At 41.5% G+C, this 27,758-nt stretch overlaps 1 protein-coding gene across 1 annotated transcript in view; it reads left to right on the top strand.

Annotated features, from left to right (window-relative positions):
• TMEM26 (transmembrane protein 26) overlaps positions 1–20,200 on the top strand; it is a 193,560-nt gene extending 173,360 nt beyond the window's left edge. The window contains exons 5-6 of the mRNA XM_063961807.1: positions 16,478–16,554; positions 19,500–20,200. Coding sequence (XP_063817877.1) covers positions 16,478–16,554; positions 19,500–19,921 — 499 coding nt within the window. The 3' untranslated portion in view covers positions 19,922–20,200. The remainder of the gene's footprint in view (positions 1–16,477; positions 16,555–19,499) is intronic.
• The last annotated feature ends 7,558 nt before the right edge of the window (positions 20,201–27,758 follow it).

Genomic DNA, 27,758 nt, shown 5'->3' with positions numbered 1-27,758 from the left:
CTTCAGTATCATCAACATAGAAGTGATATCAGAATCCAAAGAAAATATGAGCTCATCTACAGAAAAGGTGCTGAGAGAGAAAGAAAGGCGGAAAGGACAGAGCTTTGGGGGACGTTGGCTGGGACAAACATTCAGATTGGAAAGAAGAGGGAAGACGAAAGTGGGTGTAGATATAGAGAAATAGTGGTTGATCAAGTAGTAGCTGAACCAGGAGAGAACTTTATCATGGAGTACAATGGAGTGGTAAGTAAGAAAGAAGTGGTAGTCACAGGTGTTGAATGCATCTGTGACAATGAGCACTGTAAGAATAAAAGATTGGTCATTGGATATGGAGAGCCAGATTGGAATGAACCTAAGAGAGATAGGGTAGAGATGAAGGGTACACTAGCCTTTCTAGGAACTAGGATGCATATGGAAAGAGAGAGATTGGATGATAGTTAGAGAGAAAGGAGCATGTAGGTTTTTTGCAGACTGAGTAAGACGCAGGTGTGCTTGAAGGATGAGAGGAAGATATTAGGCCGTGGGAGGGACCAGAGGAAGTGGGAGAGATACTTCATGACTACTATATAAAGTCTAATTATTGATAATACCTTACAGAATAAAGTCTTGTATTTGTGAATGTGAGTAGCTCACCCCAGTATTTTAATTACATTAACAAGCATGTTTTGCATCCATCAGACTCAACTTACCTTTATAAACTAATTTCTTGCAATGAAGTACAGCCAATATTAATACCAGAAACATCAGTTTTTAAGATAATTGTTCAGAATATATAGATAGTTTTCCTTGTATCTGCAAACAGTTTAAGGGGAAACGTTTAATATAGCTATCTATTTATCTGGTTTCAAAATGAAACAGTTTTTATAGCAAAAGAGGCAGTTGTCCTCCTAAGTAAGGTCAGGAAGTTCACTACTAGGACCTAAAGTCCTGCATCAAATACTGTAAGATACATTATACACAGATCCTTTATCAGCATTGATCTGCAAAGGAAAAAAGTTTGAATATATCTCTGCTCAATATAGTTGGGATTTCAGTTGTTTGAAATAAATCTGGTAGCTGAGAATAAAGCATGAGTTCCAAAATACTGAAATTCATTGAATATTGAAACTTTACATTTTGCTTATGTCTGCTAATGGCACAATTCAAAGGCACAATGCAAATAGCTAAAGAGCTGTGAATTTCAAAATCCCTTTATGTAAGATAATTTATAAATCTAATAAAATATTGATAATTATTCCTGGGGCATAACTGGACATTTAGTGGGCTCCATAGCAGAGTGTACAAATACAGTATTGGATGGGCCATACAATTTCAGTTGGGGAAACCCATAGTACTGTAGGTGCCCAAGTAATAGTATGTGCAACCACAAAGCCAATTGAAGGGCATGATCAGCGCCACACGGAGAGACTAGCCAACAACTTGCAGTGCTTAAATAAAAAATATCTTTAAAAATTTGGTAGATGATTTGAGAAATATCTGTGACCTCCTGATTCTTCAGACTAAATGTAATAGAGTGCAATAAGCCAGTTTGTGCAAGAATGCCCGTATTTTTAAAGCGGTTATTATCTACAAGGCAAACCCAGCTAGGTTTTGCTTGTAAATGATTGCCACTCTAAAAGTAAGGCATTCTCGCAGAAACTTCTTGTACCCTTATACATTTAGACCTTAGTTTGTGTTGCTACTGGATTGGGGCAGGTCTAGTCCATGGTCCCTGATGGTGGTAATTTGGTGGTAATTTACTGCTCCAGGCTCTCTGATGAAGCTTACTGGTATTCCAGCTAAACTGGTGCCTAGGGGTCAGTTTATCACAAACTGCATCCTCAGATGCGGATGGGACGTGATCATTTCGATTCAATACGCACTGCAATAATTGATTACATTGCTTGCATATATCAATTATCGCATGAAGGGATAGAGCTTGTGAGGAAGTTATGTCTCTGTGATGCCACTCCGCAGCATTGTCGAGGTATTTTTCGTAAAACATTCCCCGAGTATATGCTGCACATGCCTCGTTGCCGACACTGCCACTACCACTGCGATGACCCCCCCCCCATCGTGACTACCTCCCACGCCATGACACACACACCCCCATGCCTCGACCCTCCCCCCCTCACCATTGATCATACTAACCTACTCAGGGATTTGTGATTGGTGATCCCCAGAGCACCACTTTACTGTCCTGGAGATCACAGAAGCGGCAGAGAGCACCAATCACCAGTCAATGGGTAGATAAGAATTAATTTATATTATTTTTACATTTCTTTTTAAACAGTAATCAGCTTTTGTGTCCATCGGACACACATAACTGATCACACTGCCGGCTCCCCACACAGATTTATCTGCCAGAGGGCAGAGAAAGCTATGCAAGGGTACAGGTTCCACACTGAGCCCTCTGATAATGCTGTCTCAGAACAGCCTTATTATCACAGGGCTCACTGTGGTATTTTAAACCAAAAAAAATCTTACTAAATTTGGTCACTAAAAAAAGTGAATTAAAGGATTTGGAGCAGTTTTTCATGAAAAGTGAGTAAAAAAAGGTTAATAAATCTGCCCGTTAGTCCAGTTTAAGGCTTGTCATCCACGCGAATTACCAAGAACTGGAAACATCCAGTCAAATGTCCATAGGAAATCCACAGACCTCTACCCATCTGATAATTTTTGGAGCTTTGCAACCTACAGTACACAGCACTAATCTATTGCCAACAAGAAAGTCAGAATGAAACATAGTCACACTGAACCTGTTGGAGAAGCAACTAGCTCCAAACCCCAAAGGCCCCATGAAAGGCATCGAAAAAAGCCATATAAATAAACACATTTCAAAATCAGAAAACGCCACATACACGACTACTGTGTTGATGGAAGGAAGGAAATTTGTCTTGTCATTTATGACCAAGTAAACATGAGCCCAACCTTTTAAAGTCTTAATTATTAGAAACTTTTGGTAAGGTTAGGAAGGCCCTTCAGCAGAAAACAAAAATCCCTGCAAGGGACTTAGAGACAGAACTCCTTGATCCGCCGGAGACATTGGAATTCCAAATTAAAAAAAAAGAGTTAAAAGAAAGAGTCAAGCAATGTCCACTGGTACCTCCATGTCAGCAACTTAAAGTGCAATGGAATTTGCTGTGCTATATAAGAAACTGTTCATAAATAAATAAACTATGGGAGAAAGGTTCTCACTTTTCTCAAGGGTGTCAATAAGCACACAGAGTGCCTTAGCACAGAGACTGTACAGCTAAACCCTCCATGCTAACTTGATCACCCATCAAACATAAAAAGGGATGAGCTCACAACTCTTGTCATTATCAGGACCCAAAGGCCTATAGTAAATGTAGCCAAGTGTTAAACACCACACTACAATTACTGCAAGTGGGTCAGTAATTGGTTAGATAACAGGGAGCAGCACGTTGTGGTCAATGGATAATTTTCAAATTGGACTAAAGTACTAAGTGGTGTGCCACAAGGGTCTGTACTCGGACCACTTTTGTTCAACATTTTCATCAACGACCTAACAGTAGGTCTAGAGATCATGGTGTCAATTTTCGCAGACGATACCAAATTGTGTAAGGTTATAAATATGGAGGGGGATGCTGAGTCTCTTCAGGACGACTTAACTAAAATGGAAGCATGGGCAGCAAACTGGAGAATGAGATCCAACACAGACAAGTGTAAGGTAATGAACTGTGGGGGCAAAACCAAAAATAACACCTACATACTAAATGGGGTAATATTAGGGGATTCTGTACTGGAAAAAGACTTAGGGGCTCACATAGATAACAAATTAAGCAGCAGTACGCAGTACCCAAAGTAGGAGTGCAGCAAAGAAGGCTAATAAGATATTAGCATGCATAAAATGGGGAATTGATACAAGGGACGAGAGGATTATACTCCCATTATATAAATCACTAGTGAGGCCACATCTTGATTATTGTGTGCAATTTTCGGCACCATATTACAAAAAGTATATCCTGGAGCTAGAAAAGGTTCAGAGGCGGGTGACCAAATTAATCAAGGGCATGGAGACGTTGGAATACGAGGAAAGGCTTGCAAGGCTGGGTATGTTTACACTGGAAAAGAGGAGACTAAGAGGGGACATGATCAACATCTACAAATATATAAGGGGTCAATACACAGAGCTTTGGAGGGACCTGTTTTCTATAAGATCAGCACAGAGGACACGTGGTCACTCGCTGAGGTTAGAGGAGAGGAGTTTCCGCACATTGAGGCGAAAAGGTTTTTTCACAGTAAGGACAATACGTGTTTGGAATTCCCTGCCTGAGAGAGTAGTAATGGCGGACTCGGTTAACACCTTTAAGAATGGGTTAGATTAATTCCTATTGGATAAAGATATTAAGGGTTATGGTGCGTAGGCACGCATTATAGTTAATATAACTAGTACTAACATAAAAATAACTAGTCCTATAATAAGACTGCATAGGAGACCACAAATAGGTTGAACTCGATGGACAATTGTCTTTTTTCAACCTTAGTTACTATGTTACTATGTTACGTCTCAAGACAAGTTATGTAAGCAAATGCAAAGCCAGCAGAGATGTAGCATGCTGTCAATTGATAACGTGTAACACAGCAAGATTGTCATACCTCAGGACAACACTTTGATTGCACAACCAACCACACCAAAGCACCAATGCAATTACTATTGGAAAGAGTTTGAGAAGTGAAAGATCTATTATGAGACCCCTATCAACCCACTCCTTAGGCCAAGGAGTCACACCATGAACCACCAAGTTAACAACAAGCTCATAGATCCTGCAACATTAGTGAACATCTGTTACTGGAAATAATCCAAAACTGGTTCAGTACACTAAAGAACACCTTTCAAAATTCTCAAGAAACTAAACCTATATAGACGGTGAATGTATTAAATGGTGAGGATTTGATAAACAAGTTGAAGCCCTCTTCAGATTCTGGTTAAAATCCTGCCAGTGGATATAACCCTACAGGCATTGTTCAACAAACTACTGGAATTGACAGAGTGATTTTACATGCAGCTCTGCACACAGCAATGGCAGTTTATCCACCTTATTCTGAAGAAGGCAGCAAGACCCAATGCAGGTATCTATCTTGATGTGCGGCTGGCACTTTTCGGGTTTTGGTTTTGGTTCTAATTCCACTTTCGTGTTTTGGTTTTGGCTTGGTTTTGCCAAAACCACCATTTCATGTTTTGGTTTTGGATCTGGATGATTTTTGAAAAAAAACATAAAAACAGCTAAAATCACAGAATTTGGGGGTAATTTTGCTCAAACGGTATTATTAGTCTCAACAACATTAATTTCCACTAATTTCCAGTCTATTCTGAACACCTCACAATATTATTTTTAGGCCTAAAAGCTGCACTGAGGTGGCTGTATGACCAAGCTAAGTGACACAAGTGTGCGGCACAAACACCTGGCCCATCTAGGAGTGACACTGCAGTTGCAGACAAGATGGCACTATTCAAAAACTAGTCCCAAACAGCACATGATGCAAAGAAGAAAAAGAGGTGCACCGAGGCTGCTGTATGACTAAGCCAAGTGACACAAGTGTGCGTCACAAACACCTGGCCCATCTAGGAGTGGCACTACAGTGTCAGACAGGATGGCACTTTTCAAAAAACTAGGCCGCAAACAGTACCTCATGCAAAGATGTAGAAGTGGTGCAATGACGTAGCTGTATGACTAAGCCAAATCACTGTTATTATACGTCCAAATCACTGGAATTAAATGGCAAAATCACTGGAATTAAATAGCAAAAACCATTGTAATTATACTGCAAAATCACTGGAATTATACTGCAAAATCACTGGAATTATACTGCAAAATCACTGGAATTATACGTCCAAATTACTGGAATTAAATGGCAGTATCACTGAACATATACGGAAGTGTCAGACAGGATGGTACTTTAAAAAAATTGTCCCCAAACAGCACATCATGCCAAGAAGTAAAAGAGTGCAATGAGGTAGCTGTATGCCTAAGCTAAGCGACACAAGTGTACAGCACAAATACCTGGCCCATCTAGGGTTGACACTGCAGTCCCACTGCACTAATGTTGGATACCGGATGCACTTCTAACACCAGCATAGATGTCATGGCCTCGGTAATCGGTTTTGCAACAGGGTATATATATATACGGCAGTATCACTGTACTATACTTACACGCCAGTACCACTGCACTGGACTTACATGGCAGGATCACTGGACTCATATCGCAGGATCAATGGACTTATACGGCTGGATCACTGGATTTATACGGCAGAATCACTGTAATTATATGCCAGTACCACTGTAATTATACGGAAAATCACTGGAATGGGTCTGGGACTCCAGGTCGACAACAAAAAGGTAGACACACCTTAGGTCGATGCCAATTGGTCGACACGCCTTAGGTCGACATGGACAAAAGGTCGACGTGGACAAAAGGTCGACAGGAACAAGGTCGACATGGAAAAAGGTCGACATGAGTTTATGTTTTTTTTGTGACGTTTTCTTCGTAGAGTGACCGGGAACCCCAATTAGTGCACCACGTCCCCTCGCATGCGTCCCCTCGCATGGTGCCTTCGCTCCGCTACGCTTCGCTTGGCACAGATTACCGTTCCAATCGTAGTCCACGTGGATCGTTAAGTATGAAAAGGTTCAAAAAAAGAAAAAAATTGTGAAAAACTCATGTCGACCTTTTCCCATGTCGACCTTGTTCCTGTCGACCTTTTGTCCATGTCGACCTTTTGTCCGTGTCGACTTAAGGTGTGTCGGCCAATTGGCATTGACATAAGGTGTGTCGACCTTTTTGTTGTCGACCTGGAGTCCGGATACCACTGGAATTATATGGCAGGATCACTGGAATTAAATGGCAAAATCACTGGAATTATATGTCCAAATCACTGGAATTAAATGGCAAAATCTCTGAAATTATACGTCAAAATCACTGGAATTATACGGCCAAATCATTGGAATTATACGTCTAAATCACTGGAATAAAATGGCAGTACCACTGGACATATACGGAAGTGGAAGATAGGATGGCACTTTAAAAAAATAGTCCCCAAACAGCACATGATGCAAAGAAGAAAAAAAAGGTGCACCGAGGTTGCTGTATGACTAAACTAAGCGACACAACCACCTGGCCATGATTCTAGTAGTGTCACGCAGTGGCTGAATGTGGAGAGTGGGCCGCAATTGTTTGGTCCACTGACAGCATCTCCAGCACGCCCCTGTCATTATAAAAATATTCTGCAATTGGTGGATTTATATGGCAGTAGCCCAGGACTAATACAGCAGTACCCCTGGACTCATATGGCAGTGTTAGACAGGATGGCACTTTTCAAAAACTAGTCCCCAAACAGCACTTCATGCAAAGATGTCGAAGAGGTGCAATGAGGTAGCTGTATGACTAAGACAAGCAACACAAACAATTACCATTGGAATTATACATCCAAATCACTGGAATTATGCGTCCAAATCACTGGAATTAAATGGCAAAATCACTGGAATTATACTGCATAATCACTGAAATTATACGTCCAAATCACTGGAATTAAATGTCAAAATCACTGGAATTACACGTCCAAATCATTGCAACTAAATGGCAAAATTACTGGAATTATACGTCCAAATCACTGGAATTATACGTCCAAATCACTGGAATTAAATGTCAAAATCACTGGAATTAAATGACAAAATCACTGTAATAATACTGCAAAATCACTGTAATTATACGTCCAAATCACTGGAATTATACATCCAAATCATTGGTATTAAATGGCAAAATCTCGCTGTCGCCTGCCTAGTGAAGTGGAATCTAGATGGGATTTGGTATCGCGAACACAATACCTCCTTCAATTGTCTAAATCCCACTGCACTAATGGTGGATACCGGACGCACGTCTAACACCAACATATGTGTCAAGGCCTCAGTTATGAGGGCTTCCATCGTCATGTGAAGCTGAACCACTAGTCATGAACATAGGCCAGGGCCTCAGCCGTTCCTTGCCACTCTGTGTCGTAAATGGCACATTGACAAGTTTACGTATCTCCTCAGACCCTTTAAATTTCTTTTTTTGGGTCTTTTTACTGAACTTTGGCTTTTTGGATTTTACATGCCCTCTACTATCACATTGGGCATCGGCCTTGGCAGATGACGTTGATGGCATTTTATCGTCTATGTCATGGCTAGTGGCAGCAGCTTCAGCACTAGGAGGAAGTGGTTATTGATCTTTCCCTATTTTATCCTCCACATTTTTGTTCTCCATTATTTTTTTGGAGTTATATAGCACAATATGCGGCACAGGAATGGCTGATGGCTGATGGCCAGGACACTACTACTGGTCTCAAGCAGCACAACACAGCAACACTGTAAGGGACTTGTTGTTGTTGTTGTTATTATTATTATTATTATTATAATACGGGAGCAGTGGACATATAGCAGCAGCATATACCACTGTGACCGCCTGGTCACTGGAATGACTGATGGCAAGGACAATACCACTGGTCTGATGCAGCACAACACAGCAACACTGCAAGGGACCTGTTGTTGTTTTGTAATTATTATTATAATACGGCAGCAGTGAACATATAGCAGCAGCGTATACCACTTTGACTGCCAGGTCACTGGAATGACTGATGGCCAGGACAATACCACTGGTCTGATGCCGCACAACACAGCAACACTGTAAGGGACTTGTTGTTGTTGTTGTTGTTATTATTATTATAATACAGCAGCAGTGGACATATAGCAGCAGCGTATACCACTTTGACTGCCTAGTCACTGGAATGACTGATGGCCAGGACACTACCACTGGTCTTAGGCAGCACAACACAGAAACACTGAACTGATGCAGCACAACACAGTAGCAATGGACATATGGCAGCAAGAGGACACAAACACTGTGACTTCCTGGTCACTGGAATGACTGATGGCTGATGCACAGGACACTACCACTGGACTGATGCAGCACAATACACCATCACTGAACTGATGCAGCACAACACAGCAGCAATGGACATATGGCAGAAAGAGGACACAAACACTGTGGCTGGACAAATACAGCACAAGACACTACCACAGAGGACACTGAGGATGGACACACGTCCTCTCCAGGGCCGTCTTTTCGTATGGGCTCAATGGACTCTTGCCCAAGGGCCCCAGGAGTACGAGGGACCTAGGCTGATAGCTGAGGGTCCCCTCTTTCCAGGCGTACCAGATTTTTGAAATCGGCCCTGGGGAACCGAAGATATCCAACGTGAAAATGGTGGTCCCCATCCGAGCCTGTTAATTGCTCTTCCCAGCCATATATCTCAGGTTCTGTCTGACATAGAGTTTTTCTGAGGGTATAATCTCTACTCTGCCCAGAACCATAGATATCAGCCTTCCAGCAGCTGGTCACTACTCCAGCTCCACACACCTGGTCTGCAGTTTTATATAGTCATTGGTGCATTGCTCTGGCTACTGAACTCTGATCCCCAAGACTCCAGTACCTCCTGAAAGGTGGGACTCTCTAGTTTTTTATCCCATTTAAAGCTAAGAAATATATTTTCAGGAACTTGAGATATCTGCAGTCAAGCAAGCTGCCCTCCCACCGGAAAATGATGACTATTAAGCCCACTCCACTATCCACCTTCCCCTATGTATTAAACACCCCTAACACCCTGGAAGTCATGTACCATGGCCCCTTTATTCAACCCAATGCCCCCTTCTACAGTTTAGCCCCATCTGTGCAGTAATGGAGTAATTAGCAGAAATTACTGCTCCAGGTCCTACATGCTCAGCGGAAGATAGAACACCCCATACCGCCTGCGGGACATCTAAGCTGCCGCTGACAGCACCCCCCACACCTACTGCTGGAGGATGGGTAGGGGGCATTGCTGTGCCCAGGGGCCTACACTGCCGTTAAGACAGCCCTGGTCCTCTCTCTACAATCTCCAAAGAAAAAATAAAGATGGCCACAGCAATCAGAGTTGACAGGACCAGCCGCAAAGGTAGTTATTGATATACAGTAGTGAGCTATCTGATGGCCACTACAACTAGAGATGTGCGGCAGGCACTTTTCGTGTTTTGTGTTTTGGTTCTGGTTCAATCCCTGTGTTTTGTTTCTGGATTGGTTTTGCCAAAACTACCCTTTCGTGTTTTTGTTTTGGGTTTGGATCTGGATGATTTTGGGGAAAAAAACATAAAAACAGCTAAAATCAGAGGACTTAGAGGTCATTTTGATCCTACGGTATTATTAACCTTAACATCATTTCCACTCATTTCCAGTCTATTCTGAACACCTCACCCCTCACAATATTGTTTTTAGTCCTAAACATTGTACCAAGGTAGCTGTATGACTAAGCTAAGTGACACAAGTGTGCGGCACAAACACCTGGCACATCTAGGAGTGGCACTGCAGTGGCAGACAGGATGGCAGTTTTGAAAAATAGGCTCCAAACAGCACATCATGCAAAGAAGAAAAAGAGGTGCAATGAGGTAGGTGTATGACTAAGCTAAGCGACACAAGTGTGCGGCACACACACTTGACCCATCTAGGAGTGGCACTGCAGTTACAGACAGGATGGGATTTAAAAAAACTAGCCCCCAAACAGCACATCATGCAAAGAAGTAAAAAAGGTGCAATGAGGTAGCTGTATGCATAGGCAAACGCAGGGGGGGTTTCCGGTTGCTCGGAAACCCCCCTCCTCTTGACAATTGGCTCACATTATGACAATAGCAATGGTATATATAATATGATTACTAGAGCAGCCGCTACATCATGCAGTGTAAGGGACAGAGCAGAGCTGCTGCACATGCCCAGTGGTAGCAGCTTCTTCTACCAAGTTTGCTGTGTGTGTGTGAGTCCTCAATCAGTGCTCTGGACCAGAGAGTAGCTACCAGGAAGAAGAGACAGGAGCCTTACCATGAGGTGGGAGAATGTATGCTTAGAAAGTGCAGTACTGCTTCTATTATGTTTGTGTATTTATTTACTATGGTATGTTTAACCTTTTATTGACCACTTTGTTTGATACAGCCTATACTATAGACCATCTATAGTGTTAAATATTAATATTGTATTTCATACCGTCCCCAGTGTAAAAAAGACCAGTGTTAACATTAATGTCCAGGGTCATTACTAGGTTCTTCTACCGCTCCCCCAGTCTCCCGCATTTGCTCTAAAGTTCCGCAGAGTGGGAGATTGTTGACTGGCATTTGGAAACCCCCCTTTAAAAATCCTGCATTTGCCACTGGTATGGCTAAGCTAAGTGACACAAGTGTGCGGCACAAACACCTGGCTCATCTAGGAGTGGCACTGCAGTTGCAGACAAGATGGCACTATTCAAAAACTAGTCCCCAAACAGCACATGATGCAAAGAAGAAAAAGAGGTGCACAGAGGCTGCTGTACGACTAAGCCAAGTGACACAAGTATGCGGCACAAACACCTGGCCCATCTAGGAGTGGCACTGCAGTTGCAGACAGGACGGCACTTAAAAAAACTAGGCCTCAAACAGCACATAATGCAAAGAAGTAAAAGAGGTGCAATGAGGTAGCTGTATGACTAAGCTATGCGACACAAGAGTGCGGCACAAACAACATGGGACGTACTGGAATTTGGCCAGATGTAATACACGCACAATATTGGTGGCTCAGGAGAGCTTACCCCTAAACCACACACACACACACACACACACACACACACACACACACACACACACACACATGGCAAAGCCTGTAAAATTAATTTGGATAATAATAACCCTTTTATATGGAGCTATTATTATAATATGCAGCACAGGCGAGCATACCCCTACACCACACTGGGCAAACCCTGTAAATATTATTTGGATAATAATATAAGTAATGTATATAAGCCTTTTATTTGGAGTAAATATACAGCAGTATCACTGGACTGGATTTATATGTCAGTACCACTGGAATTATATGACAGGATCACTGGACTTATTCACCAGTTTCACTGGACTGGATTTATATGCCAGTACCACTGGAATTATATGGCAGGACCACTGGAATTATACGGCAGTACCACTGGACTTATATGGCAGTACCACTGGACTTATATGGCAGTACCACTGGACTTATACTGCAGAATCACTGGACTTATACACCAGTGTCATTGGACTGGATTTATATGCCAGTACCACTGGAATTATCCAGCAGGATCACTGGACATATATGGCAGTATCACTGGACTGGACATATACGACAGTACCACTGGAATTATATAGCAGGACTACTGGACTTATACATCAGTACCACTGGACTTATACGGCAGTACCACTGGACATATACGCCAGTACTACTGGAATTATACGGCAGTATCACTGGACTGGACTTATACGGCAGTACTACTGGAATTATACGTCAGGATCACTGGATTTATATGCCAGTACCACTAGAATTATATGGCAGGATCACTGGAATTATACTGTAGTACCACTAGACTTATACGGCAGTACCAATGGACATATATGGCAGTACCACTGGACATATACAGCAGCACAGGGACACCACCACTGGACTGATGCAGGATAACACAGCACCACTGCAATGGACTGGACTTATACAGCAGCACTGGACATATGGCAGCAGAGAACACCACCACTTTGATTGGACTGATGCAGCACAATACACCACCACTGAACTGATGCAGCACAACACAGCATTACTGGACTGTACTTATACAGCAGCACTGGACATATGGCAGCAGAGGACACCACCACTGTGACTTAGACTGATGCAGCACAAGACACCACCACTGGACTGATGCAGCTTAACACAGCACCACTGGACTGGACATATACAGCAGCACTGGACATATGGCAGTAGAGGACACAACCACTGTGACTGGACTGATGCAGCACAAGACACTACCACTGAACTGATGCAAGACACTGAGGACGGAGACACGTCCTCTCTCTACACTCCCCAATGCCGGAGTGAAAATGGCGACAATGCGCAGCTCCTTATATGGAATCCAAACCCCATGAGAATACGACAGCGGGATGATGACATTTTGCCTCGTTCTGGTTTCCGAATCAGGCGGGAAAACCCAATCCTGACTCGGATCCGGGATCGGGTGGTGAAGTTCGGGCGGGTTCGGTTCTCAGGGAACCGAACCCGCTCATCTCTAACTACAACTAGACTGCATGTGCAAATAAAGTTTTTAAACTGAGTGGCAGTAATAGAGGCGGTCCAAATTTCAAAAAGCGGAGCCACACCAATGTCATCCCAAACTGACTCACTGGCAGTTGGTGTGGCTCCTCTATTTGATTTGGAAAGTACTGCAGCCCCACCTCACAAGCCATCACTGGTTAATCCTTTCAAAAAAAATGCATTAAACACAAACATCTCAAAGGCAAACACTTGTCTATGAAATTTCCATCATCAAGACAAAAGTCCATGAACATGAGAGAATCAATAGAAAGCAAAAGGAAGGTGTATTCCACATTAATCTTAGCCAACAGTGACCCTGGCACACTGCATTTAGCAGTTTGGCTGTGTGCCTTACTAGTGCTATCAAAGTCAGAAGCCTCTGATGTTGAAAATGAAGAACAAGTGATAACCACACAATAAGAATCAAGAAGTGACCTACACCTGAAATCCCCAACTAATCACATCTTGATACTCCTGATGATACCCGTTATGTTCTCAGTCCCATCACTGGCTTCATCAACTGAAAAAGAAGGAAAAACAATACTGGGGAATAAAGTCAACATCAGTGGTATTATAGAAGGCGAAATGTTGCAGCAGCGGAAGTTCCTGGTACTAATGAAGGTGAAATCGCAGCACCCTGCTGCACAGGGAAAGGCCTAAATCTCAGGTGAACTGATGGCAGTACTCCTTTAAAGAATTAAGTGGCATATTCACCGAGGCTATTGACTATTGTTGACTATTGACTCAGTGCTTATAATTATTAATGCAGTGGCACAGTAGCTACAGAGCTTTATTACACACAGAAGTTGAATTTTTTTAAATCATTTTTACAAATGACAACGAACTTCACCAAAAACTTCTGTGGGCACAAGCATGCACTGTGCACCAATAAAGGATTAATGCTGCCCTGTATTAGAAGCTCTGGGCTTCAATGTAGGCAGTGATAAAACAAAACACCAGTATGCACCAAGAGTTAATGCTGCACCTGTATTAGGAGCTCTGGGCTGCAATGTACAGTAGGTACTGAGCAGCAACAAAAACACCAGTGTGCACCAAGGGTTAATGTTTCCCCAGTATTATATATTAGAAACTCTGGGCTGCACTGCGGACAGTGACAAAAAAACACACCAATGTGCAATAAGGGTTAATGCTGCCCTATATCAGAAGCTCTGGGCAGCTGACAGTGCCAAAAAAATACAATACCAGTGTGCACACACCATGGGTTAATGCTCAGAACCAGTATGACACACTTAAGGTTACAGCACCAATGTGACACACTTAGACAATATACTATACATGTAAGTTCCTGCACTTTAAACCCCCCCCCCCCCCCCAAATAAAGAAACATGTTTGTGCTTACTACCTGTCATTTATCTAGCTATGCCAATATTAACACTAAGAGCCTCAGTGAGGGGTTGACAGTGACATAGGTCAGCGGTCAGCTCAGCAGTCGTCAGCAAACACTGTCAGCACACAGCTCTCTAGCGGTCCTGTGTGAAATAGCCTCAGGATCACCTTGAGAGGAACATATATCGAATCCAAAACACACAACATCAAACACCGACAAGATGACAGTTTGCCTCAATTTGGAATCTGAGCCTGGTGGGAAAATCTGAACCGCTCAGATTCATTCAGAAACCGTAAATTCGGGTAGGCTCAGTTTTTTTTTTAAAGTTTATAGTGAAAATGATGGACCACAAACAATAATAAAGAAAATATTGCAAGACAGATCAGAAAAAGAATAGAGAAGCAAATATAGTAAAGGCTAGGAAAGTGAAAGAAAAAAACAAATATGGTAAGGGCCTAATTTATATTTGTAAGTAAAGCAAAAAAAGCAAGCAACTGGGCAAAACCATGTTGTACTGCAGGTGGGGCAGTTGTAAAGTGTGCAGAAAGATTTAGGTTTGGGTGGGGTGTGTTATAACTGAAATCTAAATTGCAGTGTAAAATAAAGCTGCCTAACATTTGTTGACTACATGCAAAAGCAGCCAGTATTTACCCTGCACAGAAACAGTATAAATGTATTTGCTCCCCTCCCATGGCAACATGGTTTGTCCAGACAAACAGTTACATGCTTATTTTTGCTTTACTTACATGAATCAGGCCCCTAAGACAGAAAAGAACAACACAATATAATAAAATCACAGTTATTCAGCTACTCTACCTAAAGACATCAATTTTGCCCTCATACCAACCAAAGCCTTATATAAACTTGCTTAAAGACACGCTCCTAAATTACAGAAGGACACCCTGAAACACTTGACAAACCTACAAGCTAACCCTCAGTCTAGAGGTTTAACCTACCTCACTCTCATTTGGTTCTTCTGTACATAATAGTATGACTGGATAGTCATAGCCTTCCCGAAGAGTAGGACATCTAGTGAAACGTGCGGGACGTAGATAGAATTCCAGACGGTTAAACTGTTTACTTATATCCTGTTGTGATGGCAATTTAATAACAAAGTATCTAATTTCTTCTTGCAATTTGTCTTCATTCTATGTTCTATTCTTTAAAGTTGGTAATAAGGTGATAATAGCCTGGGGAGAACCAAATACATAATGGCCACGTAGATAGAGACTTAATTGCTGGTTGTATTTCATAAAACAAACTATCCCAGACAGTAAGAGCTTTAATCAAAATATATCCTACCATTTAGTCATCAATATTATAGTGGACTAAACTTCAATCTAACAGGGAAATTTAAACTACCAAAAATATTTTACAAAATTTCCCAAAGAAATGAGAAATAAAAAAAAATTTAATGGAAAAAGTTAAGTTACAAGTATTGTTTGATGTTAAGCAAATAGGCTGTTTTTAATTATTCACTAAAGGGTTTTTAAATGTATAAATTTTGTTCTTTAGAAATAAATCAATACACAAACCGGGAGAGCGAAATAAAACTTGATTAGTTGGAAATTTGTCAAAATGCTCACAAACTGTTTCTCAGATTAAACTCCTGAAAGCATTTATAAGACCAGTTATCTTTCTTAAAAGCCTTTTTTGCAAAAGAACTTGCCTCTTAAATTCCTGCAATAAATTGTGATATCTAAGACTAAAGGTACAGTAGTTTGAGCCATTGAAATTGCCATAGGTACCACCGGTGGGAAACAAGCCTAACAAGGCCTTTTGGCATATCCAATATGGAAAGAAACATGACTACTGTAAATGTTCTGTATATGAATATGACCAGTCGACACGAACAGTATGCTTAGGCCAAACCTGCCATGTTGTTCTTATGCAATCAAAATAACTCAGCCATGTAACAGTGCTTACAATGATGAAATGTGTAAATATATTTGTATTTAGCAATATGATATCAATAATATGTTTATTTTTCAGATCAAACACTATTTTGGTATATACTATCCTTGCTGTATGGACATGGAGTATGTTACAGTTCCCACTTGACCTGGCTGGTAAGTATTTTTTCAATATAAAGGAGGAGATTAAAAAATGTGTACATTTTGTGAGCATATTTATGTGGGTGGAAAAGGAGATGATACTGGGGATTAAGGGCTCTATTCAAGAAGCATTGAAAAGAGCAGAAAAGTGAGCCAGTAGAGAAGCTGCCCATGGCGACCAATCAGCTGCTTCGTACAATTGTAAAGTATGCAAATTATAAATTTTACTTCAATGCTGATTGGTTGCCATGGGCAACTTCTCCACACTTTTCACTGCTTAATTGTCATCCCTTCCATGCATGATTAGTGATGAATGGGTGTAGTATGGTTTGCCGGCGGCCGGGTTACCAGCGCTCAGCACACCAGCGCCGAGATCCCGACCGCCGTCTTGCCGACAGCAGTGCGAGCACAAATGAGCCCCTTGCGTGCTCGATTCGCTTACCACACTGTGGGCACAGTGGCGCGATACACGTGCCACACTATTTATTCTCGTGGATGTGTACACGTGTCGGTATGCCAGGTGTCGGGATTCCGGCGCCAGTACACTGTGCACCGGGATCCCAACAGCCGGCATACTGAATACCACCAATGATGAATGGGTATTTTGCTGCAGTGGTTCCTGCTGATTATTAATTAATTAATATTATTGCTCTGTGTTCTACTTAACTATTGAATGTACCTTGATTTTGTATGTATGCCTAGGATTTCCTTATAATTCTGTCATGTTTCTGACTTGTTTATTGTATTGCACTTTATTATGGGTAAGTTTGTGTATCTACAGTACCTTGCCTCTACTCTCCCTACATTCCTCATCCTTCATACACAGCCTGATCTACAGATACAATCTGGTAGTTAGAGACATCATTCAGGAAAACATAGTCACTAGTAAAATAATAAAGTGGCATAAGGTATCTGTTGGGTACACCATGGAGCCTGGCTTCCTAGATAGTCGAATTACCATTACAGTGTATGTGACTTTTGAGGAGCCATTTACTAATTACTTTTCTGTGATATTGTAAGATGCCATCTTATTTCCTAACTAAATGTACACATTTCTCTGATACCACACAACCCAAGTACGGGCAATTACCCGCAGGCCATTGTTATTTTACAAATGGGGACTAGTATTTAGAGATTGATGGTGTCCAGCACACAGGAGAATAGCAGCCCCCCAAAATAACCAAGGTTCTGTTGTAGAAAATAAGCTGGTTATGGTGACCATGCTGCAAACAGATAACAAGCTGTTGTAAAAGGTTTGGCATTGAGGATGAGTAGAGTCCAGAATGATTATTGCAGTAATGAGTCACACAGAAGGAGAACACGAAGTTAAAGGATCAATCAGCAGGGAAATCCAAATGGTGACTGTTATAAAGTAACTGGATGAAAATCCAGCAGTTCTCAGTAAGAGTCTGATTTAGGCCTGGAAGCAAGTGCTCGACGTTTTACTTTTGCACATGCATCCAAGACGCACTGTGCATGTATCCCGATGGTCAGACTCTCAATAGACAGCCCATCAGTTGCAGCATTAGCATAATGTTGCAGTAGAGGCTAAGACGACAGTTGCAGCTTCTATTATTTAGCATCCATCTCTCAATCAGGCCCTAAATCACAGAACAGAATGAACAATATGAAACTATTACCAGCACATGTGTGTATGAAGCACATCTATAATTTGTTCAAACACGTGCAGCAATCAGGGCTGCCATCAGAAATTATGGGACCTGGGACTGACCAAATAGACAGGGCCCCTCCCTCCCAAATAAAAGATTCTGCCGCACTGCTCCATCCCTACATACATACATTGTGACGTTACATATAGGTGGAGTGTTGCGTACCTACAGGAATGGTTTACAGAGAGCTAATGCGCAGATAAGGCTTGTTTATCAGACTGCTGTTAATTCACAGACTGTGCAGCTCTACAAGTATTGGTGGTAGGAGCCAGGGGTGGGGCCCAGTGTCGAACTGGGGCATGAAGGGCACACTGGGGGAATGCAGTGATAGGGGCCCATACTTAGGGGTGTGGTCAGCCTATAAAGGGGGTGTGACCAGCCTCCACATAGGCTTGAAATAAACAATAGTCTAGTGCAGTGTAATGCAACATGTCTACCATGTATAATACAAGTGCACAGTCTGGAACCTGATCACTAGAGGAAGGAGTGGGCCCTCAGGCAGTGGGGCCTACCGGTGGTTTCCCTGGTACCCCTGTGGGCCAGTTCAACCCTGGGTGGACCCCCCCTTTCTGTTCAGGCACGGGACACCAGTCCTCACCTGATGGCTGCCCTGGCAGCTATCACAATCTGGGGAGGTAAAGGCATTAACCCCGGGTGTACATGTACAAGTTTGCAAAACTCAGGAAAGTCAGACAGCATTTAGCATGCAAGTTACCATTGTTTCCAAGCCTTTAGTACCACCTACAGTACCTACATATTCTATCCTATAATAGTCTGTTATGCTAAACATGGAAATGATACATCATAAGCTGCTGTACTTGAATACAAGGTTCAACCCAGTAGTTCAAGTAAAAGTGATCTTCTCACAATGGTTATGTTGCCTCACACAGCATTTGTTGTCTTCCTCTGGACCAGTGTTTCCCAAATTTGGTCCTCAAGGCACACCAACAGTTCAGATTTTAGTGCTATCCATGCTTGAGCACAGATAGTTAAATCAAAATAACTGAGGTACTCAATGTATCATCTGTGCTCATGTATAGCTATCCTTAAAACTTTGGTTGTTAGTGTGCCTTGAGTATAGTGGTTGAGAACCCATGCTCTGGACTGTGAAAAATAGTGTATTGGGTGCAGTATCCTAACCTACAAAACACAAGAAATGAAATAGGACATATACTGTATGTATGTAACCACTTGATGACTTCTAATATCATTATATTTCACAAGAGGGAGTGCATAATCACATTTCTGTCTTATAGTAACATTTTGATTATTAATTTTTTCTATTTGTAGTAAAAAACATTGGGTGCCAGCAAGGATCATCAGCCAAAAGACACTTGTGTTTACTGGTCTACAGATACAGTGCAGATCTTTGGAACATTGGCATAAGTCTACTGATTCAAGATGGTCCATTTCTTATATGCAGGATTATTCTGATGGCATACTTCAACGTGATTAACCAGATGTTGGTCTTTTTTGCTGCAAAAAACACTCTTGTTGTGATGCTGCAACTGTATCGATTTGTGGTATTGTTGATAGACTTCCACACCTCTTTGGAAAATCAGGAAGAAAAAATTGCAGAAGAATGCTGCTGTCCATGTGAGTCCACTAATGGTCCAGCAGTACCTTTCATCGATGCTGATACAGAATCAAAGAGCACAGAAAACATCAATCCAGCCATTGCGCTTTCTGAATCTCTATCAGAAGATCTTTGAATACTGTACTGTTCATTTGGATGTACTACCATCTTGTGTCTATTAAACTCCTCAAGTTTCCAATGCTACCAAAGAGAATGTTTATGCATTGGCATGTGTTCTCCTCATAAATGACATTCACTGTATTAATATGATATGATGAGAGACAGGTAACAATCAGTGCGATCCAAGATATGCCACATTGCTGTTTAATTATACAGACATATTTGTGCTTAGTACAAAACACTGTGACAACCGGAGCACTGTGCAGAGCTTGGAATTAAAACATTTGAACTGTAATTTTTGTGTTTGTGTTTCTGTTACAGACAGCAGGATAATACATTGCTGACTGCTAGACATCATTATCTAATTCTAAAATTAAATACGCATTTAGAAACTCTCAAACTATCATTCAGTGCGATCTGGAAAAGCATTGTCTACTTTTTGGCATTGAAAAAATAGTTGTGGCGGCAAGCATTGGACTGAGGAATATGAGGGTGGATCAATAAGTAACAATATCTCTCACCTGTGTAATGTTAATGTCAACATCAGTTGTAAGATGGTGGGGCTGACGGATTTATGGTCAGACATTGAGGTGCGTAGTGTGATAAGATTTCTGCATCTAAAGGGCACATCAGCATCTGAAAATCATCACCAACGTGTCGAGGTGTATGGTGATAACGTAATTTCACGAAAACAGGCTTTAGTTTAGTGCACTGCCTGTGATGGACACACTTGGCCAGTCAGATCGCTGCTCATCTTGAACATATGTTCTACCATTATCAAAGGCAGTGCATCAACCCAAACCTGTTTCTGTGATATGACGATATCACTGCATACCTCAACAAATTGGAGATGATTTTCAGCTGCTGATGTGCCCTCTGATCACACCTCAATGTGTGAACATGTTTATACCAGCCCTGCCATCTTACAGCTGATGTGGGGACAGTATGACTTATATGAGGCGCAGTATAATAGCCATGAGGAGAAGCAGCGGTCTACCTGTTCTGGCGTGGCGGGAAATTATACTGAAATAGAAAACATTAGGTCTTCTTACCTTACTTATTGAACCAAACTCATACAATTCTAAAACTTAAGATGTAAGTATTTTAGGGTTCAAATCACCTCATCATTGGAAGTTTCGACACATCAACAAGAAGAGTCATACAGATTACCCAAAATGCAATACAACAAAGGTGGTTGTTGTTGTTGTTGTTGTTGTTGTTGTTGTTGTTATTAGATGCAGTACGGATGGTGTAATGGTTAGCATTACTTCCTCACAGCACTGAGGTCATGGATTCGATTCCCACTATGGCCCTAACTGTGCAGAGTTTGTATATTCTTCCCATACTTGCGTGGGTTTCCACCGGGTACTCCAGTTCCCTTCCCCAATCCAAAAATATAGTGTATACTAGTAGGTTAATTGGCTTCCAACAAAAATTAACCCTAGTGTGAATGTGTCTCTGTGTACATGTGATAGGGAATATAGATTGTAAGCTCCACTGGGCAGGGACTGATGTGAATGGCCAAATATGCTCTGCAAAGCGCTGCAGAATATGTGTGCGCTATATAAATAACTGGTAATAAATAATAATAAATAATAATTATTATTATTATTATTATTATTATTATTATATGCACTAGATGACATTGCCTTTGATAAATGTGTTGCCTCTGATATATCCAGGTATTTTTCAGTGCACTGTCTGTATACTGTACATGAACATAATCATGAATTTATGTTACATTTGTCAAACTTCAGAGAGGAAATTACTCATTAAAACAAAGAGAAGAGTTTATCTTGAAAGCTATTTCCCTTCTGTAGTGGTTTACGTTCTTTGAGAAATCACAAATATTGTTTTGAACCCCCCACAGGGAAACCTTTCTATTTCATTCTACTGCACTTCCCAAACACTTTCAAAATAACTTCCTGCTTAGAAAGTACTTAAGAATAAAAAATAAAATAGGCTTTTAAATGGCTAAAGCTAATGTGGTAATATACATGCACAGCACAAAGAGCAGTTTTAGTCTACAATGAACTTGTAGCTTACAGTACATTAAACAGATATTGTCAAATTGTATTAGTTAAAATATTCAACGTGGGAGGTAGAAAAAAAATCTTGGCAAGAAAGCCTGATGTTAACTACAGCCAAGAAATAACCATTCTCCATTGTTAGGTCTTAATTTGAGTTATTGTTTCTTTATAAAACTGTTTCACAAAAGAGGAGAAAATCAGCAGTATAAAATACAAGAATAAGATAATTTGCTGAAATTCTCCTTTTAATTAATGCATTTTAACCATTCTCACCGCTGAATTGTTTAGGTCTTATACTGTGGAAGCACTCACTATGGGCTTTGTTATCAACAGTGTTCTATTGAAATTTATGTTTATTCTTGTTAGTAGGGCTGAGAATAATGTCCCCATTTGTACTACTATGAGCTATCAGCTGGCAGTTTCTCAGTTGATAATTAACCCCTTTACTAAAGTTATTTTTATTTCACAGATCTTTCTAACTTCATTTGTAATTTTACATTAAGTTATTCTTGTCCTAAAAAATAATTTGACATATGAATTGATAACAGGCTTGTAAGAAAATAAATGAAAAGATGTTGCCTCTATTGAAACAATCATGTTTACTTCGACTGAAATAAAAATTAAAACACTTTGATCTCTGATCATAATTTTAGGGAGTGATGCCAGACTTCCTCCTCTGCGCACATTTGATCAAATGTGAGATCCATCGTCAATGTTATTTTGCACATATTTCCAGATATTAAAGTAAGGAAACCATTGATAATTTTGGAAATAAGCAAATAAAATAAGCAATGTATAGTCCCAGTAACATCCCATTGTATAGTCCCAGTGACATCCCAACTGTTAAAATACTGACGCCAGAATCCCGACTGCCAGAATACCGGCAGCGCTGCCACCGCTATTCCCACACCTAGGTGTCCACGACACCCATGGAGTGGAAATAGAATATGTGGTAAGCGCAGCGAGCCACTGAGCCCGCAGCGCGGCGAGTGCAACAAGCCCGTAAGGGGTTTCATTCCGCTTGCCCCCCTTCCGGCATTCTGACGGTCAGGATACCATCGTTGGTATTTTGACCGTCGGGAATATGATCGCCGGGATCCCATACCCAACCCCATTGCGACCCATTGCACAAGGTCCAATAGGATCCTGATTGTGTGATTTCATTGTCCCCCAAATGTCAACAACACAAATCAACACTGGAGTCCATTTTGTTAATTAACTGTAAGTTTTAAATGCTTTTAAAGTAAGATTTGAATATTTGTTTATCCAAATTGTTAATTTCATGAAGTTTACAAGAATAAATTCCATGTAACAGTGAAGGGATTTAAGAGGACCGATGCACAAGAAAAATAACTTGATCTATAGCAACCAGGCAATTTTATTTATAGACTTCATAGAATTGATTATGTAGCTTTAGGTAATGACATTTTTATCAATGTCCCTTTGTGTGTTTTTATGAATAAAAAGAAAATAATGTAGAATATGTCTGTCCTGTTACTGAATCATAACTATGGCCATATGTATTGTGTGTATGCTTTACATGTCTTGCATAACTTTAAATCACTTTTTATTTATGAGACATACGGGTCCAAAATTACACATGTTAACCCGACAGACCCAAATAACAGTGTTGCCCCCAATTCCACTAACCTTCCCCTGAACACTTAATTGCCACACTCTTGCTAAAAAAATAATTTGCAAACAACATGAATAACATAGCAAAGTTGCAAAAGATGCTTATAATATGTAAGTAATGAGTATTCCTTTACACATTTGTTATACTGACCTTAGTTAAATGGTTATTGTGTGTAAATAATAATTTAGTTATGATAAATGATATTACAATTAAAGAAACTAGAGATGTGCAGGTTCAGTTATCCAAAAACCGAACCCACCCAAATTTGGTAATTCCGAGTAGTTCCGAGTTCGGGCTCAAGTCTTCCAGCCAGGAAACAAGGCAAAACTTCACCATCTCCAACATTGGATCTCGCTTGTTTTGGATTCTATAAAATTCCCTCCTTCATGGTTCAAGCGCCATTTCACATAGAATCCTGGAAGGGTAGGATGTGGGGCTGTGGGCTGCAGCACTCTGTCAGTGAAGGGCTGTGGGCAGCAGCAGCACTACTGTGACTGTGTCAGACAGACTGTGAAGGGCTGTGGTGTGCAGCACTGCTGTAACAATAATAACTGTGTCAGGCAGACTGTGTAGGGCTGTGGGGTGGAGCCCTACTGTGACACTACTGTAATAATAGTAACTGTGCCAGGCAGACTGTGAAGGGCTGTAGGGTGCAGAACTACTGTGGCACTACTGTAATAATAAATAATAACTGTGTCAGGCAGACTGTGAAAGGCTGTGGGGTGCAGCAATACTGTGACACTACTGTAATAAAAGTAACTTTGTCAGGCAGACTATGAAGGGCTCTACTGTAATAATAAATACTGTCAGAAAGATGGTGATGGGCTGAGAGGTGCAGCACTGTTGTGATTGTCAGACTGTCAGTGGTGAACTGTGGGCTACAGCACTGTGAGGAACAGTGTTGCGCGTTCAGTGCAGGCACGTGTTAAAAAAAAATTAAAAGAAAACTGCCAAAAAATAACCTTCATTAGGTGCCAATTTGTCACCATTACTAGAAGCAGTGTGAGTCACAGTGTGTAAAAAAACAAAATGTGTGTCTTGTTCAGGTGCAGGTGTTCTAAAATAATATTTATTTTTTATTAACAGGTTCTTATATAGCGCAGCAAATTCCATTGCTCTTTACAATTGGAACAACAGTAATAGAACAAATACAGTTAAGCATCTACTTCTGTAACCTTATTTGATGACGATGCAACACCTTCTTGCTGTCATGAACCTGTCGAAATTCTCATATGTTTAAGTAACCAGCCCTGTGTCTTACCTCAGTCTCCTGTCCTGTGGGCCAGGATATCCTGCAGTATCCCAGAGGGACTTAGTATGTAATACTGATGCCTGGGATGCCGTCATCAGCGGCATCCCAGCCACCAGGATGCCAGCAGTGGGGCGAGTGCAAGTAAGCCCCTAGAGGTCTCTCTGCGCTTGCCATGCTGTGGACACAGTGTCTCGCTGCGCCCACCACAGGTTATATTCTTTGGCATGCGCAAAATAGTATTTTTTGTCAGGGGGTGCATTTTAAAATGCCTATGGGGTAGGGGGGGTCACATTTTTTTACTGTTGGCACTGGGAGCCAAATTGTCTAGAAACAGCCCTGACAAATACCACCATCATTCTTCTGCATTTCACATGGGAGTGCAGTGACAGCAGGTTATATGGAAAACATATTGTGCCAACTTGCCATGCTCAGGTGTCTATTTTGTATGTCACTTCTGAACAGCTGCCCACAGCATAAGAGGAGGAGGAAGGTAAGGGGAGAAGAGGATAGAAGAGGAAGAAGAAAAATGGATGGGTGGGAGAAAGTGCAGGACAAGAGTAACAGTGATTTGTGAAGGGCAGAGGGGAAAGATTGGGGGGGACGTAAATGGTAGGAGTAGGTGGGGGAACAGATATAATAAGGAATAATGGGAGACACAGACAAAGGAGGAAAAGGAAACACACATAAGGATGATAAGAGACAAACTGGGGCCTTGGGATAATGATATGTAAACATACACACTGGAGACTGGCGTGTTGACTTGGTGGCATAGACAAAGAGGCTTTTTGGGACATGGTGATACACACACTGGGGCCTGGAGGGGGGACATGGTGATGCACACATAGTGGCTTGTGGGGTCATGGTGACACATGTTCTGGAACCTAGGAAAGGGAAGGTGTAGGAAACTATGGCAGAGCAGCAGGGCTTAGATAGTAACTGAGCACCTAGTGGAGGAACACTGCATAGGAAGTGCAACAAGTGCACAGGAGGAGCTGTGCCCCTATGGAAACAGAGAAGGTTCACCGCTGTGCAAAACATAGCCATTCACTGGTCCTAAATGGGGACATTTTCGTTGGAGCCCCCATCATATTTTTTTGGGTGGCCTGTATCCTGATAGGCAGCAGCATTTGCAGTACAGATGGTGTAATGGTTATCATTACTGCCTCACAGCACTGAGGTCATGGGTTCAATTCCCACCATGGCCCTAACTGTGTGGAGTTTGTATATTCTCACCGCACTTGCGTGGCTTTCCTCCGGGTGCTCCGGTTTCCTCCCATACTCCAAAAATATACTGGTAGGTTAATTGGATTCAAATTAAATTAACCTTAGCATGAATATGTGTGTGTGTGTGTGTGTGTGTGTGTGTGTGTGTGTGTGTGTGTGTGTGTGTACATGTGATAGGGAATATAGATTGTAAGCTCCACTGGGGCAGGGACTGATGTGAATGGGCAAATATTTTCTCTGTAAAGCACTGCAGAATATGTGTGCGCTAGAGTATATAAATAACTAGTAACTAGTAATAAATAAATAAATAATTTGAGAGCAAGATGAGGGGAGGACAGGGCAATTCATCACTGGAGCCCACCCCTCATTCTGTCCGCACTCGTGGCTCCTGTTCCAAACACACTACTCCTCCACATGCAGGCAACAATCACAATGCGATTCAGAGGTCTTCCGCTACTGCTCTGTCATGTGGATAATCCAGTCATTCAACAGTCAATAGACTTAGGTAGCCCTTGTTGCAATCTGATTGCAACACTTAGTGCAAACCACCACCCCAAAACAAGCTGGTGCTTGGAATTGCAACACAATACAGAGATCATCCTAATGACAACCACACAACAGAGAGCATGCCAGTGACTCCTCCATAATACAAAAAGCATCCCAGTTACCACCACACAATACAGACAGCATCCCAATGACTGCCATAGAACATACAGAGCATAACAGTGACCAACATTCAAGGTGAAAAACATCCCACTGACTGCCAAAACATGTAGAGAACTAATGTAGAGAGCTTGGAATTTCAACACAATACAGAGAGCATCCTAATGACGGCCACACAACAGAGAGCATACTAGTGACCCCCAAACAATGTAGAGAGCATGTCAGTGACCACCACACAAGACAGAGAGCATGCCAGTGACTCCTCCATAATACAGAAAGCATACCAGTTACCACCATACAATAAAGACAGCATCCCAATGACTGCCATAGAACATACAGAGCATAACAGTGACCAACATTCAAGATAAAAAACATCCCAATGACTGCCAAAAAAATGTAAAGAACATCCCATTAATCACCATACAATTGATAAAGCTAAATATTTATCGTATATATGACCCTTTATGAGGTCTAAGAACACTGTACGCTATCTACGTGAGAAGTACCGTAAGGGTACGCAAGTTGCGTATCGATCGCTTAGCCGTGATCGAGACGCTCAGGCGTCACGTTCACTCACGGCCAAGTGATCGCAGGCAGGCAGACTATTGGCTGTTGACTTATCGTAATGATTCGCTATAGCGTAGCGGCGCTCGGGACCACGAGGAGATCACCAGCGATGCAGACGCTCACAACGTTAAACCTTTATATCTATACCCTTAACAATGAAATACACAGTAAACCTTAATGTAGAGACAAAGTGTAAGTGCAACCTTGTGTAACCTGATTAACTACAAAGCTGTTTGAGCGTAACCGACGCTCAGAGAATACTTAATACTATAAAGAATACACAGATACCTGGGCTTAGGGTCCGAAACCTATTATGTGTATTATGACTATTATACTTGCAAAAGGAATCACAGTACAAATGATACACTACAACATAACATAAACCAACTAACCAGATAAACTACACAGGTAATACAATACAATACAATTCAAGTCTAATCAAGGAAAAATACGAAAGAAAGAGAAGAGAGGGAGAGAGAGA

This window comes from Pseudophryne corroboree, chromosome 3 (genome assembly GCF_028390025.1).
Source record: "Pseudophryne corroboree isolate aPseCor3 chromosome 3, aPseCor3.hap2, whole genome shotgun sequence".
In the NCBI taxonomy this organism is placed as follows: domain Eukaryota; kingdom Metazoa; phylum Chordata; class Amphibia; order Anura; family Myobatrachidae; genus Pseudophryne; species Pseudophryne corroboree.
The sequence above is the reverse complement of the archived record's forward strand: the minus strand, read 5'-3'. Positions and strand labels throughout refer to the sequence as shown.